At 41.0% G+C, this 19,534-nt stretch overlaps 1 protein-coding gene and 1 pseudogene across 1 annotated transcript; both read right to left on the reverse strand.

The window, feature by feature from the left end:
* Positions 1 to 6,404: 6,404 nt before the first annotated feature.
* LOC133757906 (endoplasmic reticulum metallopeptidase 1-like) lies at positions 6,405 to 8,743 on the reverse strand. Its single transcript, XM_062188834.1, has one exon. The coding sequence runs from the start codon at positions 8,692 to 8,694 to the stop codon at positions 7,741 to 7,743; it is 954 nt and encodes a 317-aa protein (XP_062044818.1). The 5' UTR covers positions 8,695 to 8,743; the 3' UTR covers positions 6,405 to 7,740.
* A 7,945-nt stretch (positions 8,744 to 16,688) lies between these two features.
* Positions 16,689 to 18,335, reverse strand: LOC133763198 (sorting nexin-8-like; annotated as a pseudogene).
* Between the last annotated feature and the right edge of the window lie 1,199 nt (positions 18,336 to 19,534).

Consider the following 19,534-nt stretch of genomic DNA (forward strand, 5'->3'; position numbering starts at 1 on the left):
GGTAGGGTATTAAGTGAAGCAATTATAAAAGTTTTATTTTCATATAAATTTTAAATGGTTTCAAAATGAACCAGAAACAGAAGTTAATGGATTGTCTATTTGAATAAACTTCCTCTTTTTCTTGAATAAACTGCTGGATTCATCTAAGAATGAAAATATATCTAATTCTACTTTATAGAACTATGACCTATTTTGGGGAGATAGTAAACTACTATTTGTAAAGTCTAACGTAAAGGTTTATAATCCTGACTGCACAGATGATGTTAATTCACATTTATGGATTTACAGAAGTTATCTGACATCTTTAAGCCAAATTTTCTGAACATAATGAAGTAAAACCCTGTCTATTATTGGTGCCATATAATATGCACTGTACCTCTTCATTTTCTTGTCAGCATAAAACATAAATTCAAGATATTAGCAGTGTTTATTTTCATGACACAAATATAAGGAATATAAATTATTAGATTTCAAAAGAAGAACCACTTATGTAAAAATTAAGCTCATTTTAAATATGCAAAACATACATATGTACCTTAATCATTTGGAAATGTCTAGTTTTGATATTTTATAAGTCACCACAGTCAAATCTTTAACCACTAACATTTCTTTATATCCAAAGGGTACTACAAGCAAAAATGCTCACTGTGACAACAAATTTGCCTCAGCAGATATTGCAAAGATTATCTGAATATAATTTTGGCCATATTTCTGACTCCAGTTTATCACCCTTAATAGCAGTAGTACACAGGGTAAGGACCTGGAGAAGTAGCATCAGCACTATCTCAGAACTGGCTGGAAGTGTAAATTTTTTTGCCTCACTCAGACCTACTGAATTGAAAGTTCCAATATGTGTTTTGCATGCCTACGAGGTACCTCTGAGAAATGCTGAGTGTTCGAGATTTGCCACTCTAGACATTTTGTTTGTCCCATTAGCTGGCTTATCTCACCTAGAACAAACAAGAATTTCCATCTTTAAAGTTAGCAATGGGGAGGCAAGATGGCAGAGTAGGGAGGGAGCTTACTGCTCTAGCCTAGGATAAGATAGTATAAAAAAAGTGGAGACAGTAAAGACTCAGGGAAGAGTTAGGGAAAAAATGGCAGAGGAAATACTACCAAAATTAGAGGGATACAGTGGACCTATATGGAGGGCATTGGCACCCACAGCCCAGGACTCCAACAGCCGAGAGCCTACACACCAGTACTGGAGAGTGAGGTGAGATGAGACCACAGTGGCCCAGGCCACTGGAGAAAAAGTGGCAGGAAAAGCCTAGAGGTAATGAGGCTTGAAGCCCCGTGGGGGAAAGTGTACTAGCAAAACCAGAGGGGATGAAAAACAAACAAGCAAGCAAAAAATAAGGACGGTATGGACACGGTTCTCTCTCTCCAATCACCTTACAAAGGTGTACAAGCCAATAGAGCAGTTGACATTTTGGACAGCTGCAGCAGCTCATGTGTGCATCCAGCAATCAGCTGAGTGGAGACTCCTGACTCTGGTGGGAAGAAGTAACAGGGGGCTAGCAGCTTGTGACTGTGTGAAGCTTTTGAACTGGGAAAGTGAAAAAAAAAGAAAAAAATCCTGAGGGTGTGTGAGAGAACTCACAATGTGGCTGAGAATTTGAACAGCCTCAGGGGGATACACCGCAAGCTTGAGCAGTCCTGGTTACATGGTGAGAGACGCTGCTGGAGAATATGAACTTACACTGAGGGCTGCACAGTTCCTTTGTGTGGTCCTTGGGACAGAGCAGACGAATAGTATACCCACTGGGGCTAGCACTCAGGCACTGGTCTCCATGAAGGAAAGAGTTCAGCTGAGCAGAATATACTTCCCTTCTGATTAAAAAAGAGAGAGAGATTTACCACACCAAACCTGGGTGTGTCACTTTAGGCACACCCTTAACCCTGGAGAACAGAACAGAGCTCTCTGGCTACACCCAATACAAGCCTATAGAGATTCATTGAAAGAGGGTAGTCCACTTATCTACAGAGTCATAATACAATGATAAAAGCCACCACAGCAGGAAAAAGAAGAAGAAGTAAAAGAAACCAATGGGTATCTCCGCAAATGTAGAACAACAAATGCAACAATACAAGAAACAAGAATAAGGAAGACAACATGATGCTCCCAAAAGAACATTTTACTTCAATACTACATTATGAAGACAATGATATAAAAAATGCAAAAAATAGAACTCAAAAAATTGATCATAAGATTACATAGAAGTAATCAAAAGCAAATGCACGAACTACTGAAATTCATGCAGGACATGAAAGAAAACCTCTCTCATGAAATTGAACTGTTAGGCTAGCGCCACAGCTCACTAGGTTAATCCTCCACTTGCAGCACCGGCACCCCAGGTTCTAGTCCCAGTTGGGGTGCCGGATTCTGTCCCGGTTACTCGACTTCCAGTCCAGCTCTCTGCTGTGGCCCAGGAGTGCAGTGGAGGATGGCCCAGGTCCTTGAGCCCTACACCCGCATGGGAGACCAGGAGGAAGCACCTGGCTCCTGGCTTCAGATAGGCACAGCATGCTGGCTGCAACGTGCCAGCCATAGCAGCCACTTGGGTGGTGAAACAACGGAAAAAGGAAGACCTTTCTCTCTGGTTCCCTCTCTCTCACTGTCTAAATCTGCCTGCCAAAAAAAAAAAAAGAAAAGAAAAGAAATTGAACTCTTAAGGAGGAATCAAAATGAAATGAAGAATTCAACAGAACATGAAATTGAAATATTGAAGAGAAATCAAATTGAAATGAAGAATTCAATAGAACAAATAAAAAATGCAATTGAGAGCCTTAAAAACAGAACCAGTGAAGCAGAAGAGAGAATATTGTTCTTAGAAGACAGAGCACAGGAAAGTATACAGTCAAACTAAAGACAAGAAGAGGAAATTAGAAATCTATAAAACACTGTTGGGAATCTACAGGATACTGTAAAAAAAAAATAACACATTTGGTTTCTAGGAGCTCCTGAAGGCATGGAGAGAGAGAAAGGATTAGAAGACTTTTTTAGTGAGATAATAGCAGAAAACTTCCCAGGTTTGGAGAAAGAAAGAGACATCCAAGTACAGGAAGCACATAGAATTCCCAGTAGATGTGATCAGTAAAGATTCTTGCCATGACAAATTGTAATCAAACTCACCACAGTGAAATATAAAGAGAAGATTATAAAATGTGCAACAGAGAAATACCAGATTAAGTTCAGAGGCTCTCCAATTAGACTCACAGCAGACATCTTCAGAAACCCTGCAGGAGAGAATGGTGTGATATAGCCCAAGTCCTAAGAGAAAAAAATATTGTCATTCCAGAATATTAAACCCAGTAAAGCTCTCATTTGTGAATGAAGGTGAAATAAGGACCTTTCATAGCAAACAGAAATTGAAAGAATTTGTCACCAATCATCCAACCATACAAAATATGCTTAGATGTGTTACACATAGAAACAAAGAAACATAATCCTCAATACAAAAGAAGGTAAAGGAAGAAAATCTCTCAGTAAAAAAATCAAAGGAAGTTCAAAGTATAAATTAGAAATATCTTTGGAAAAATGGCAGGGCAAAATCACTACTTATCAATAGTCACAATGAATGTAAATGGCCTCAACTCTCCAGTTAAAAGGCACAGACTGTCTGAATGGATTAAAAAACAAAACCCATCTATTTGCTGCTGACAAGAAACACATCTTTCAAACAAAGTTGCATGCTGACTGAAAGTGAAAGGTTGGAAAAGATATTCCATGTCAACCGAAACCAAAAATAGCTGGCATAGCCTTCTTAATATCAGACAAAATAAACTTTAACACAAAAACTGTTAAGGGAGACAAAGAGGGACACTATATAATGATTAAGGGATCAACTCAACAGGACTATGTAACTATCATAAATTTATATGCACCTAATTACAGAGCACCTGGCTATTTAAAAGATATATTAAGGGATTTAAAGGGAGACTTAGACTCCAATACAATAGTATAGGGGGACTTCAATACTCCACTTTCAACAATGGAAAGATCAACCAGAAAGAAAATCAACAAGGAAACAGAGGATTTAATAGACATTACAGAGCAAATGCATCTAACAGATATCTACAAAACTTTTCATCCTACAGTTGCAGAATACACATTCTTCTCAGCAGTGCATGGGATGTTCTCTAGGATTGACCACATATAGCAAGTCTCAGCAAATTTAAAAAAAAATTAAATCATATCATGCATCTTCTTGAACCACAATGCGATGAAGCTGGAAATCAGCAACTCAGGAAACTCTATATAGCATATGTAAACACCTAGAGACTGAATAACATGCTCCTGAATGAACAGTGGGTCACAGAAGAAATCAAAAGAGAAATCAAAAACTTTCTGGAAGGAAACGAAGATAACAACACAACATATTAAAATCTATGGGCTACAGCAAAAGCAGTGTTAAGAGGAAAGTTTATTGCCTACATCAAGAAATCGGAAAGGCACCAAATAAATAAGCTATCAATGCACCTCAAGGATCTAGAAAAACTGTAGCAAATCAAACCCAAAACTAGTAGGAGAAAAAAAATATTTAAAATTGGAGGAGAAATCAACAAAATTGAATCCAAAAAACATTACAAAAGATCAGCAAAATGAAAACCTGGTTTTTTGAAAAAATAAACAAAAATAGACAAACCATAGGCCCAACTAACTGAAAAAGGAGAGAGAAAACTTAAATCAATAAATTAGAGATGAAAAATGGAATGTAACAAGACACCACAGAAATAAAAAGAGATCAAAAATTACTACAAAGAGTTGTATACCAGCAAACAGGGAAATCTATCAGGAATTAATAGATTCCTGGACACATACAACCTAGCTAAATTGAACCATGAAGACATAGAAAACCAAAGCAGACCCATAACCAAGAAAGAGACAGGATCAATAATAAAGGCCCTCCCAATAAAGAAAAGCCTGGAACAGGATGCATTCACTGCTGAATTATATCAGACATTTAAAGAAGAACTAACTCCAATTCTTCTCAAGATATTAAAAACAATTTAAAAGAGAGGGAATCCTCCCAAATTCTTTCTACAAATCCAGCATTACCTTAATTCCTAAATCTGAAAAAGATGCAGCAGAGAAAGAGAATTACAGTTCAATTTCCCTGATAAAAATAAAATAAATTCTGGCCAATAGAATCCAACAATACATCAGAAAGATCATCCACTCAGATCAAATGGGATCTACACCTGGTATGTAGGGATGGTTCAACAATCACAAATCAATCAATGTGAAACATCACATTAACAAACTGCAGAAGAAAAATCATATGTTTATTTCAATAGATGCATAGAAAGCATTTGATAAAATACGACACCCTTTCATGATGAAAACTCCTAGCAAACTGGGTATAGAAGGAGCATTTCTCAAGAATATTAAGTCAGTTTATGACAAACCCATGGCCAGCATCATATTGAATGGAGAAAAGTTGGAACATTTCCACTGAGATCCAGTACCAGACAGGGATGCCCACTCTCACCACTGCTATTCAATATAGTCCTAGAAGTTTTAGCCAGAGCCATCAGGCAAAAAAGAACACAAAAATCAAAGGGATACAAATAGGGAAAGAAGAAGTCAAACTATCCCTATTTGTAGATGATATGATTCTTTATTTAGGGGATCCAAAGGACTCCACTGAGAGATTATTGAAACTCAGAGAGGAGTGTGGTGAAGCAGTAGGATATAAAATCAATACACAAAAATCAACAGCCTTTGTATACACAGGCAATGCCATGGTTGAGAAAGAACTTCTTTTTTTTTTTTTTTTCTGCTAAACTGTGGAAACAAACACTTCATGCAACACTCATTCTTCCATCAGCATATGCAAGTATTTTCAATCATAATTCTTCATATTTTCCCTGAATATGGAGTACTGTGCTACTTGTATTTACTTCTGCAGAACATAATGCATTTGATAGAGCTTGGAAAGACCCTTTTAGAAGTTATTCAAATGCTCAGATACTCTTTAAAAAAAAACCCTAACAACATTCATTACAGAGCCTACTGCTATGACAGTGTGCTTACTAATAGCGCCATAATATTTGTGGTGATTACTTGACCATTTCAGATACTAAAATAACTACCTAAGATGTTGCCCTGAGACTAGTTAGCACAATATCAAAGCTAGAAAATGCTGAAGATAAGTGAAACCACCCCAAAGGAGAATCATGGTTGTTAATGAAAAAACAACATCCTCTCCAAAGTTGTTTTTCACAGAAGATCCTCAAGGTTGGATTTTTCCTATAATTAACCTCAGTAATCTATGTCAGATTAACCACAGGGACAGAAAATATGCCTGCCTTTTTGAAATTCATTGATATATTATTACTCTTTCCTTTCCTTTATAACTGTGACTCTATATAAGCCCTAAACCCTGCTAAATCTTACTACCAGCATTTCTACAAAGTCAGGTCACTGATGGACCTTACCATTCAGCTTGCCTGCATGAACCCAGTCTTCAGGAAGTCACAAATTAGGCAAGATGAGCATGATTAAGAAAGCACATCACACACACTGTGCAGCTTTCCGTTGAGATCTGAGGAGACCACTTGTCAACGAGCATCCCTCATATTTCCTTAGCTCCCCAGAAATGTAAACCTTGCTTTCTTCTTCTTTGCTGTACCTTTTCTTTCAACTTTCTTTTGCCTATGCAACTAGGAATGAGTTAATGCCTCACAAACTGTATGCCCACCTTCAAACTGAAAAGCATCAGCACTGCGCTTACGCAGGGTCTGAACACCAGCAACTCTGGGTACAATGGGCTCATTCCAGTGCAGTCTCACGTGTCAGGAAAGCCAGTCCTGCTGTGCAGGAACTTACTGAGACACTACTCTAGTCACCTGGCTGGAAAGCAAAAAGGGCCTAGGTCATCGGTGTAAAACAAAAGACGCCTACAAAACAGAATAAATACTTAGAAAATTGTCACCTTACCCCAGCCACTCTCCTCCTACCCCAGAATAACCACAGTGGCAGTTCAGTGCTCTGAGGAAGTTAGGGTCATGTACTTGCACAAATAATACTAAAAACAAAAAAAAAAGCCTATGAAATTCCATAGGGAAAGGTAATGCAACAAATGAAATTGACAAGGTAGAACATAAGTTTCAGGGGTAAACAGCCTAGGAGTGGATTTCAGTGACCACTAGTCAAGACACTTGTGTTAACCCCAGCATACAGCACCCCATCAGGTCCTGGCTTCGAGACAAAGTGAGAGGTTGCCTGAAGAAACAGCTCTCAGGTGCAGTGCTTCCCCCGTCCTTATGACAGTCACTTTCTCCTGACCTACGGAGTTAGATCTCAAGGGGAATCAATCACCGTAGTGAAGGGTATTTTACCCACCATCCTTGTCCTAACAGAGGGTCTTGCTCTAACTGGAAATGACAAGTCCCACTGAGAATGGTCTGATGGTTTACATGCTTCCTTCCTAGAAGGACAGCTACTAAAGTGGTTGTTGGCTTTTGTCCTTAAGGTCATATACAATGACAGTGGCAATACCCACATATGCTTAAGTGCCAGAAAACTGGCATTTTCAAGTGTCAGAAAGGCCATGCATGTCTCACAGTTTAACCATTACAGTGCTTGGCCCTGAAAAGTGTTAACCAAAAAAGCTCTTCAAACATATGCGCATTAAACTCATTGACTTACGTTACAAACATCCACGTAACATAGGGAGAAACTGTGTCACATGGAGTATCCACTGGGCTTGTACTTAGAGCTCATCTCCAAGGTTAAAACACAAAGACATTGTAGGTGCACACCCAGGCAGAGGGAAACGACCAGTCTGGGAACCTCTCCTTCAGAGCATCCAGTGACAGGGATCTCTTGTCTTCCCCAGATAGATAGTGGGCAGCGATGGCCACCGTGACCATTCCTTCAGGCTGTTCCTCTGGGCCCTGCACTTCTATCCAGAACTGCCATGCAGAAGCCCGGAGTCCATGGGAATAAAATACAAAGTAGTCCCCTCCTTTACTCGTGACCGGTGTGCCATTGCCAAGAGACCACTGAGACAGTGTTGACCCTTTATGAGCTCGGACATAGAAGGACATATGGCTTGGTCCTGTTGCTTCAAAAGTCAACTTTACAGAATCCCAAGGTGTCTGTTCTTTGGATATAAGTCTGAAATGAACAGGATTTCTTGGAGAAACTTCTGGGGCAGGAAGATACCAGTTTTTCCTGATCAGAAAGTGCACTGGCAGATACCAAGGGAAACCGCAGAGGGGTGCATCCTCCTCACAGTGAGCGCGGATGGTGTCATTGATCTCAGGGATGTGTGGCGTTATGTGCGACATGCCAGTGTAATCAAAACCATTAATCCATATTCCAGAGTCTCGTTTAACTACTTTTCCTTCCAGGTCATGAAATAGTCTGGTCATGTGCTGAAGAAACACCCTCTTTGGCTTTGGGCTGGCAGGACTGGAGGAATATGGGAAAAAAGTTCCACTGCAAACCAAGAGGAACGTAACTGCACACACCAGAGTTAAAGACAGCATGGTTTTTTTGGTGCTTTTGGCAAGGTAGATGAAGTTAATAAAGTAAGAAGAGAGGATCATCGTACAGCCAGCCAAGATGGATGCCAGCACGACGTCAGGTGGGATTTCCGAGCCGCTTCTCCCCAGGATGGGGGTAAACATCTCAAACACCGCCCAGATGAGGTACAGTGCGTAAAGATAAGGAACAAACATCCCCAAAAGGTAGAGGGCAACAAATTTTCCTTGGGCACCATGCTGCTTAAAGTCCCAGGGGATTAGAGCTTCTTTCTACTTTGTCTCGAGGAACGGCTGCAGGACTTCCAGGGATTATCTTGAACACATAACATCAATTGGCCCCAGGACCACAGGGAGTCCAGAAAATGAAATTCTGACGGTTCGCTACCTTTTGGAGCAGATTAAACTGATTGAAGCTCAAAGCAGCAGCCTTCACACGATCTCGGTGGATGTGCAGCGGCCCACGGGCTCCTTCAGCATTGACTTCTTGGGGGGTTTCACGAGCTACTATGACAACATCACCAACGTTGCGGTGAAGCTGGAGCCCAGAGGTGGAGCCCAGCATGCCGTCCTGAGAAAGAACTTCTAAGATCAATCCCATTGACAATAGCTAAAAAAATCAAATATCTTGGAATAAACTTAACCAAGGATGTCTATGATGAGAATCACAAAACTCTAAATAAGAAATACAAGAGGATACCAAAAAATGGAAAAATCTTCCATATTTATGGATTGGAAGAATCAATATCATCAAAATGTCCATTCATATGATGCTGAAATTCATATGAAAACTCAGGAGAACCTGAATAGCTAAAGCAACACTATACAACAAAAACAGAGCCAGAGCATCACAATACCAGATTTCAAGACATGCTATAGGGAAGTTATAATCAAAAGAGCCTAGTACTGATACAAATACAGATGGATAGACCAATGGAACAGAACAGAAACACCAAAAATCAATTCAAACATCTATAACCAACTTATATTTTATCAAGGATCTAAAACCAATTCCTGGAGTAAAGACATTCTATTAAACAAATGGGGCTGGGAAAACTGGATTTCCATATGCAAAAGTATGAAGCAAGATCCCTACCTTACACCTTACACAAAAATCCAATCAACATAGATTAAAGATCTAAATCTATGACATGACACCATCAAATTATTAGAGAAGATTGAAGAAACCCTGCAAGATATTGGCACAGGCAAAGACTTCTTGGAAAAGACTCCGGGGGCACAGGCAGTCAAAGCCCAATTTAACAACTGGATTGCATCAAATTGATGTCTCTCTACTTCAAAAGAAACAGTCAGGAAATTGAAGAGACAACTGAAAAAATGGGAGAAAATATTTGCAAATTATGCAAATGATAAAGGATTAATAACCAGAATCTACAAAGAGATCAAGAAACTCCACAACAACAAAACAAACAACCCACTTAAGAGATGGGTCAAGGACCTAAACAGATATTTTTCAAGAGGGAATCCAAATGGACAATAGATACATGAAAAAATGTTTAGGATCACAATGAGGTTTCACCTCACCCCAGTTAGAATGTCTTATATACAGAAATCAACCAACAACAGATGCTGGCAAAGATGTGTGGAAGAAGGCACACTAACCCACTGTTGGTGGGAATGCAAACTGGTAAAGCCACTATGGAAGACAGTTTGGAGATTCCTCAGAAGCCTGAATATAGCCCTACCATATGACCCAGCCATCCCACTCCTCAGAATTTACTCAAGGGAAATTAAATTGACAAAAAAAAAAAGAATCATCTGCACCTCAGTGTTTATTGAAGCTCAATTCACCATAGCTAAGACCTGGAATCAACCTAAATGTCCATCAACAGAAGTATGGATAAAGAAATTATGGAATATTACTCTATAGAATAGTACACAGCAGTAAAAAAAAAAATGAAATCCAGTCATTTGCAGCAAAATGGAGGAATTTGGAAAACATCATGCTGAGTGAAATAAGCCAGTCCCAAATGGACAAATATCATATGTTCTCCCTTATCTGTGACAACTAACTGAGCACCTAAAAGGAAACCTGTAGAAATGAAACTGCCACTGTGAGAAGCAATGACTTGATCAGCCCTTGTCCTGATTGTCGAGGAACAGTTTACTATTTTATTCTTTGTAGTATTTTCTTTTTCTACTTACTATCATTGGTTTAACTCTTTACTTAACACAGAATTATTCTTATTATTCTTGGGTGTTTAAATCCAATTGAAAATTATTCCTGTTAAAAATAAGAGTGGAATAATAGAGGGAGTAGATGTACAGTTCGGCACACGTTCCCTTGGACTTACCTCTAAGGGGAAAGCTAACAACTTGCTATGGGACTCCAACTCCATTAATTGGCAGGTACAAATGCTATCTTACTAGTTAAGTTGATCAGTTTATGTTCATAAGTGATCATAAAGATAGGAGTAATTGTCAAAAGGATCACATAAATCAAACCAAGTGTCTGCTAGTAATAATTGATAGAATTATAAAGGAGAGAACAATCCAACATGGGAAGCAGGACACACAGCAGACTCATAGATTGACAGATGCCCTAAATAGCACTCTGACCTTAGAATCAGTCCTTAAGGCATTTGGATCTGGCTAAAAAGCCCATGACACCATTTCAGGCATGGAAAGTCAAGACACTGTGGCAAAATATCATCTATATGAAAGATCTCTGTAAGTGAAATCCCGGTGGAAAGAAGGGGCCATCAAAGAAGGAGGTACATTTCTCTGAAGGGAGGAGAGAACTTCCATTTTTATTATGGCCATGTCTAAATAATGTGAGAGTTTTTGAACTCAAGATGCTTCCATAGCCTTGTCAACTCATGACAACAGCCTCTGTTAATCACTGACGTCATGACTAACAGTGTCAGTTGTTAAATCAACAACAGGAGTCACTGTACACTTGCTCCCCATGTAGGACCTCTGTCCTTAATGTGTTGTACTATGCAAATTAATGGTAAAACTAGTCTTCATGCCGTATTTTTTATTTTGTGAGATTGTGTGGGTGCAAACTGTTGAAATCTTCACTTAGTACATTGTTGATCTTCTGTATATAACAATAATTAAAAATGAATCTTCATGAAAAATGCGATGGGAGAGGGAGTAGGAGGTGGGATGGCTTTGGGGTCAGTGGGCAGGTATGGGGGGAAGAACCACTATAATCCAAAAGCTGTACTTGTGAAATTTATATTTATTAAGTAAAAACTTACTATAAAAAAGTTACCAATGGAAAGCTCAGTTCCTATTACATTTTAAACCCTTCCTCTCTCTCTCTCTCTTATTTAGAGTTTTAAATTTGAAAGAGCAACAGAGAAAAAAGAATTGTTCATCCACAAGTTAACTCCCCAATTGCCTGCAACAACAGCTAGGGCAGGACCATGCTGAAGCCAGAAGCCAGGAACTCCATCTCTTGCTCCCACATGGGTGGAAGTAGCCCAAGTATTTGGGCCATGATCCACTGCTTCCCTGGCACTGAACCTGAAGCTAGATGGAAAGCAAAAAGTAGCTTGGCCTCAAGCCAGACACTCTGATATGGGATTTGGGTATCCCAAGCAACAGTTTACCTGGCAGTATCACAACTTTCACTGTTATTACTGTTCCATATAGTGTACATCTTATTATCATTAACTATTCATTCTTATTTTAGAACGGAGCAAAGAAAATGTTGACATTCTTGACCTATAACTATTTTTTTTTTTTTTCCCCAGGAGTCCCCTTAACCCTGCCTGCTGGACCCTGCCCCTCTGTCCTATGCCTCCCACATATTGTCATGCTGCCTGGGACCTCCTGTCTCCTGGAACTTTGTTAATGCCTTGCCTAACACAGCTTGTGTGTTTCTGCCTCATGTCTTTTTTTCTGCATCAGCTCTCGGTCCTCCTCCTGTGACTCAAACCCCAGCTGAAGGCATTGGCTGGGTCAAGAATGGTTTCGACCTATAATGGTTTTGACCTATAACTATTAATCCCAAACCAAATCTGAATCATGGACCCTGGAAATATGGGGCCACATTGTTGAATATGTAGAAAATGTGTTATGAAAACCAGAAATTTTACTGTAGGAAAATGAGTTATTACAGAATCATGTTCAAATTTTTTTATTTGTGAAAATGCTATAAATCTGTATACAGATGTTCCTCCTGTTTTTATTAAACTAGAAAACAGAAAGAAAATTTTTGATCATTTTTCTGCTTCAAAGTAAGAAATATTGTTCTTGTAGTAAAGGAACATGTTCCTGTACTAGTCCAAAAATGAAGAAAAAAAGCCTACTTCAAAATTCCTAAAGACAAAGTAATCGGAATGACAATAAGTGAACTTAATAAGACCACAATTTTTTTTATGTTTCAAAAGAACTGGAGTTCCTATAAGAGTGTTAAGTGCTTTTTTTTTTCTCTTTTAAAGAAAATGGACTGTAATTCTGAAATAATATCCAAACCAAGAGTAAATGGAGGCACTTATCAGATTTTGTGGACAGCTGTTTTCTGTCTGACAGTTTAAATATCAAGTTTTAAATTACCATTTAAAAATGTAGGGACTATATAGCAAAACCAGAGAGTTTCTATTATTTGAATTGAAGTACCCACGTGGCATTATAGCTATCTAAGAGGACCACAGCAATCACAGATTGCCTTAGCAGTTTTGTGAAGATAATTCACCAGAGGGAAGCAATCACCTTCCTCCTATGTGTCTCACTTGTGTTTTCAGTAAGGTCTTCTATAATACCTTTATTAAAATTGAAGCTCACTCTTCCCACTTCCAGTGCAACTTCCTAGGTTTTCTCCATAAGACAGTAATATAATCATACAACCATTGGAACTATTTACAGTCTACCTACACAGCTTATCGTCCACATTAACATGACTATTAGCTTCCTACTATCTTCATCAATACAACCATGTGGATTTAAAGTAGTCATGTCTTTAGTTTTTTCTGTTTTGTTTTTCAGGAAATTCTTGCCCAGGATGAGAAGTATGACAAATAACATTACTACTCATTTCTGGTATTTCCTGAAAGAACCGTTTCATTGAGTGTCAGACTATTAAGCTTTTCTGAACTTAATATTTTACTAGTCTTGAGATAACAAATTAAAAAAAAATGCACCTTTCTTAGCTCCTCTAATAATGACTCTGTCCTTTGTTCTAGGCCCTGTCTAGCGCACTTGGGCCTCATTCCTTCGTAATCATAACCTCTACTCTACCACCAATGGCTCTACTCCCAACATGTGTGTACTGATGGTCCTCTTCCCCACTTAATGCTGTATAATTGTTCAAACCTGGTAAGTGCCACTCTTAGGATCATTGGTTACTATCCTCACTCTGTCTTTTATGACCTTGTCTAAATATGATCAGAGTCGGCGAACTTGGAAGGCTTCCATAGCCTTGGCAACTCATGACGACAGCCTAGGATGGTTACTGGCGCCATAAACTAGAGTGTCAATTTGTTGGGTCAACAACAGGAGCCACTGTGCACTTGCTCCTCAGGTGGGATCTCTGTCCTTAATGTGCTGTACATTGTGATTTAATGCTATAACTAGTACTCAAACAGTATGTTTCACTTTGTGTTTCTATGTGGGTGCAAACTGTTGAAATCTTTATACTAAATTGATCTTCTGTATATAAAGAGAATTGAAAATGAATCTTGATGCAAATGGAAGGGGAGAGGGAGCGGGAGAGGGGAGGGTTGTGGGTGGGAGGGAAGTTATGGGGGGGGGGAAGCCATTGTAATCCATAAGCTGTACACTGGAAATTTATATTCATTAAATAAAAGTTAAAAAAAAATACATTATAGTCAAAATCTTAATATTCCACTAACAAAAACAAAAAAGATCATAGTTCAGCAAAAATACAGGCAAAGGCTATAAACAGCCGCTGTGTCCAGCTCAGCAGGGTGTCAGGTGAACCAGAAAGAAGGGCAGCATCACATAGATTAAGGGAGCAGACTCAGGTGAAGATTTTAATGTGGGAAAACCAGGGGACACTCCATCTACTACCAGTGGCAGAAGTAGATGCTCAGATGTCTGGTTACTCCAAGTATTTATTATCAACAGTGATGTAATTGACTAAAATGAAAGATGTGCAGTTTTGTGAAAACAGGACTTTATGATGAGGGAGTTTTAACACAATGAAACAGGAAACAATGTGGGAGCTGGTTTCCAGTGTTTACTAGTGTGAGAGTCCTGAATCCACATGGGTCTGAGACTTCTCTCCCACTCTTTCATGGCATCAGGAAAAAAAAAAAAAAAAACAAAACACAGAGGTGCCATGCTCCTGGAGAGCCTCACCGTTCCGACAATTTGTCACAGCTGCAGATCAGGGAACCATCCTGTGCCTCCGGGTCCCTGTCAGGTCCCCAGCTATAAATCAGGCAGCCCCGCAGACTCTCCATCTCAGGGACACCCTGTCTCATGGTATCTGCTATGCTCTCTAAGTGCTCCAGCCCACATCCCACATCCCTTTGTTCAGCCACTCCAACCCATCTCCCACCTATCTTCCACTTCCCTTGACACAAGCTCCCTATAAAACCCCAGCCCTACACATGAGCCCCGAGCTCCTCTCCCTCTGAGGCTGCTCCCGGCAATTCTTTGCCCTAATAAAAAATTTTCTTTGCTTAGCGTGGTCTTGGTTAAAAACCCAATAACCACCAGAAATACGCGATTGCTTTGAAGCTAGGATTAGGAGAATGTGGGGGAGGCTGAATCCGGAGAGGCCTCAAGGAACTTCCCAAGCCCACCTCGAGTTTGAAGACCTATCTTTAAGTTTTGAATCCCTGGCGGTAAACAACCTAGCCCCAGGGCACCCTTTTGCCTAAAGATCACTGAGGTGGTATAACAGGATTGGCTAAAACCCTTTTGTGTCACATCACCCCACCCCTTGTCTGCATCTGCTCTGTACCGAAGCTTTATAAACACCTCCCTTTTACAATACAGTGAGACCCCCCCACTGTGTCTGATTGTCCCCTGGGTTCAGGGAGGCTGAGAGGCTGGTGGCGTACTTCCCCTCCTCAGCCAAGACAGGCTGCAGGCAGCCTGCCTAATTCTCTGGTGGTGAAAAGAAAGAGTCACCGCAGGAGAACAAATACAATGCCGAGGAACCTTGAGGGAGACAAAGTATTAACTGGGGCAAATGTCCTGCTTGCTGTTTACTGGATCCCACAGTATTTCCTTAGCTGTTTTGCCATACATGTCAACTGACTATTGCCATTGTTAACATAACTTGATCAGCCACCTATGCAAGCTGGCCAAGCCTGCCGTCAGCAAAATTCAGGCCATGCAGTGGTCCCCAGTAACCCATAAGGAAATCAGAAGATGTTCAACTTCACTAATACAAATTTTGAAATAGTCAGATTATTAAAATTAAGCCTTTCAATTAGTAATATTATGATTGTTTTCTCTCTAGTATTTTTCTAAACTCTTTATTCAAAACCCATCCTTTTCTGTGTACACCAGTACTAAAGTGTTATATTATGATATTGCACAATCATAACCAAATTGTAACTTTAAAATTTTCTTAAAGATCATAACCTTGGCCTCTCCCCTTTAGTTATTCCCAAGAGACTATCAAAGTAGGAATCTCCCTTAAAAATATTGAATAAGCATTTGTCTTATTGTCAAATTATTTCAATAGTGATTTTGGGAAACCACTATTTGACATTTGTCCCAATTAATATGTTACGTGTTTGTTTATAGTATGTGTCTCCACCTAGAAAATTAGAAATCAAGACTGAAATTCCTAAGAGTAATTTGAGACACTAGAGTTTCTGTTAAGAATTAAAGACGCCCAGTGCATAGTATGATGCTGAAAGAAATATAGCCATAAGCCTAGGAAGAAAATCATTAGATATTTAAAATTATTTTCTTGGTTTTTTTAACATTTAAAGAGAAATTCTTTTTAACATTTGTAAAAAATGTTGATGATTTACTGTCTCTGCTTTGATAAATCCTCCTTTTGAAAAATTATTTTTAAACAAGATGAAACACAACAAAAGCTCAAAAGTTATCAGTACTTCATGTCCACAAAAAGGTAGGCAAAGTAATGAAAGAAGGAGCATCAATGTGATTTCTATCTGTAATTGAATCACACAGAGAAAAGTAGATGGCAGTAAGAATACAAAATACCCAGGAAGATAATGATAACTAGTTCAGAAGGAAAAGATGTGCTGATTATTCAAAAAAAATTTGGCTCAAAAGTTGGCTTTGGGGTGGGTATTTGACCTTGCAGTCAAGCCGGCCTGCGGGACCACCGGCGGTGGGGGCAGTAGCACTGTGTGGCCCGGCAAAGAGGCAGCTCAGCTTGGGCACCAGCTCGTTCCACACTTTGCTCACCTCCTTGTGGCCCTGGATCTGGGAGTTCACTAAGGCCCGGAGGATGTGGGAGGTGAGGGGCAGGTAGACGTGCACCAGCTGCGTCTCCTGGTGCAGGCAGTACAGGGCGAAGTAGTTCCTCAGCTCCTTGGTCTGGATGGCGCTCTCTTGCTCCACGATGTGGATTCCAGCTGCTCCACGGCATGGGGCTCGCGGCTTTGAGCCATGGCGCTCATCATCTGCCTCTTCATCATGACTGTACTTGTGCAGCGCCCGCAGGTGCTTGTGCAGCACGCCCTTCTCGTGCCGCTCACACGGGTCCTTATAGGACTGCAGTAAGTCCAGGAAAAGGTTTAATTTTTCCACCACATCGTTCTCTTCCTGCTTGCCCTGCCGTGCAGCCCTGTAGGCGAGCAGTGCGAACTCCACAGACAGCCCCTTCAGCACCAGCTTCAGGGAGCCCAACGCGCTGCTGTGCGGGGCGGCCCAGGAGGGCAGCGGCGTGGTGTCAGACCCTAAGGCACGCAACTCCTTCCCGAAGATGAGGTCGGTGGCGTTGTCTACGGCGCGGGCCGCCATCCGCTCGGCCCGGTCACGGAGCTTGTGGAAGCTGTTGTAGATGTTCCGGATAAACTCCTGGCTGACGGCAAACTGAGCATGGATGTCAGCTGGGAGGAAGTCCTTGGCCCTGGCCGCCAGCTCTGCAAGGCACTGAACAGACCCCTCGAGCTTGTTCTGCACATCGGGGCTGCTGAAGCACAGGAAGAGCTGCTGGAGGCCGTCCTCGCAGAGCGGCGGGTGCCGGGCCACCAGGTTGAGGAAGCGCTTCAGGGCCTTCAGGCAGCCCTCCATGAACTCCCTGTCGGCTCCCAGCATCCTCTTGGGTGGCAGGGCCGGCACCATGCGGTACGGGAACTTGTGCAGCAGCACCTCGTGGAAGACCACAAAGTCACTGCACCGTCTGTACACGGAGGCCTGGAAGCGCTGGCTGGAAACCTCGCGCTCCACATGCTTCAGGAAGAGGCCCCTCTTCTCAGGGACGAGCTCCACCTGCACCGTGTCCCTGGCCAGCAGGTCCTACAGGGAGTAGGACAGCAACAGCGGGCTCCCCTGAGGCATTTGCATTCGCGTGGGATCTGGGTCCCTCTGCTTGGGGACCTGGGGCCTTGGCAAGTCTGCTGCCGGGGGTCCGCCTCCTCACCAGCCTCCGCCTCAGCTGCCGCCTTTTTTTTTTTTTTTTTAGATTTGGTTTTTATTGTAGAGCACACATATCAGGAAGAGTGGGCAGGCCTTTGTTGCTGCCACTTCGGAACACAAAAAGAGTGCGTTTGCCTGTCCAGCCTCCCAGACTCAGAGGAAAGAAAATTCCTTCACAGCAAACAGCATTCTGCTGGACGTAGCTCTTTCAAAGGAAAACCCATCTGGAAAAACATGCAAATCACGTATTCCTGTGAGAAGCATTGCTGCTTTTCCTGTGAAGACGCCAAAATACACAGTGGCTCATCCAAAGCGGACTTCAATGACATCCGAGTGCTCATCTAAAGTCCCTGATGAAGTAAGACAGCGCTATGTCAGTCTCTTAGTGGAAGGTATCTGGACGTTTACCAGACCAAGGATGAGGCTCTTAACAAGGCTAAATAGAAGAAAAAGCTATATATGAAAGATGTGGCAGTAGAAATATGTATGTGAACATAGCAGTGAATACTCTGAAGAAGCTAAGAAGGCAAGTTGTGTCTGGAAGCGATAACAGTGAGACAACGGGGTTTCAAAAGAGTGAGAAGAAAAATGTGCTCACAGGAGTTACTCTGTACAGACATCTTAAAAACTACTTTCTAACTGAAGAACAGTTACATGAAAATAACTACTCTCGGCACAACCCTGACAAACCTGGATGTATTCTTTTAAATCCACACATGACAAAAACTTCTGCAAATGATGCTTCTAAGAAGATCTGTTGTCGATGTGGGAAAATATATGACGTGACTCCCTCAGGCAAACACAGTAGGGTAGAAGAATGTTACTACCACTTTGGACAAGTACGAAGTCATAAAGTCCTTGAAGGCTTAGAATCTCAATATAGCTGTTGTGGACGAGTTCTTGGATCCCATGGGTGTCAGGAGTCCAAGCTTTATGTTCATGACCAAAAAGAAAACCTAGAGGGTTTTGTGAAGACTCCAGTCAAAATCCCACCTGCTGATGGTAACTATGGCATGTTTGCAGTAAATTGTGAGATGAGCTATGCAGTCAAAGGCTTGGAACTTACTTGAGTGACAGTGGTTGACTCCAGCTTCCAGATGGACTGTGATACATTTGTGAAACCTGATGAAGAAATCATTGACTATAACACTAGGTTTTCTGGTGTGGTGGAAGATGACTTGAAGAACATTAAAACCTCCATCCGTGATGTGCAAGCCATCTTGCTGAACTTGTTTAGGGCAGATACCATACTCATAGGACATAGCTTTGAATAAAGTCTGTATGCTCTTAAGCTAATTCACCCTTGTGTTGTGGACACAACAGTTATGTTTCCTCATCAGCTAGGCCTGCCTCACAAAAGATCCCTTGGGAGTCTAGTGGCTGACTACCTGCGGAGAATCATTCAGGATGATGGTCACAATACTAGTGAAAAAGCAAAAGCTGGCATGGAGATGGTCCTTTGGAAAGTAAAAGAAAACCTGAAAGGAAAGAAGTATTCCCTCTACCCTAGAACATCTTTAGTCTCTGC

Source organism: Lepus europaeus, chromosome 1, assembly GCF_033115175.1.
Source record: "Lepus europaeus isolate LE1 chromosome 1, mLepTim1.pri, whole genome shotgun sequence".
Taxonomy (NCBI): domain Eukaryota; kingdom Metazoa; phylum Chordata; class Mammalia; order Lagomorpha; family Leporidae; genus Lepus; species Lepus europaeus.

Bases quoted from the DNA above. Each gene is read 5' to 3' on its own strand.
- LOC133757906 (XM_062188834.1), bottom strand. From the start codon at position 8,694: ATGTTTGTTCCTTATCTTTACGCACTGTACCTCATCTGGGCGGTGTTT.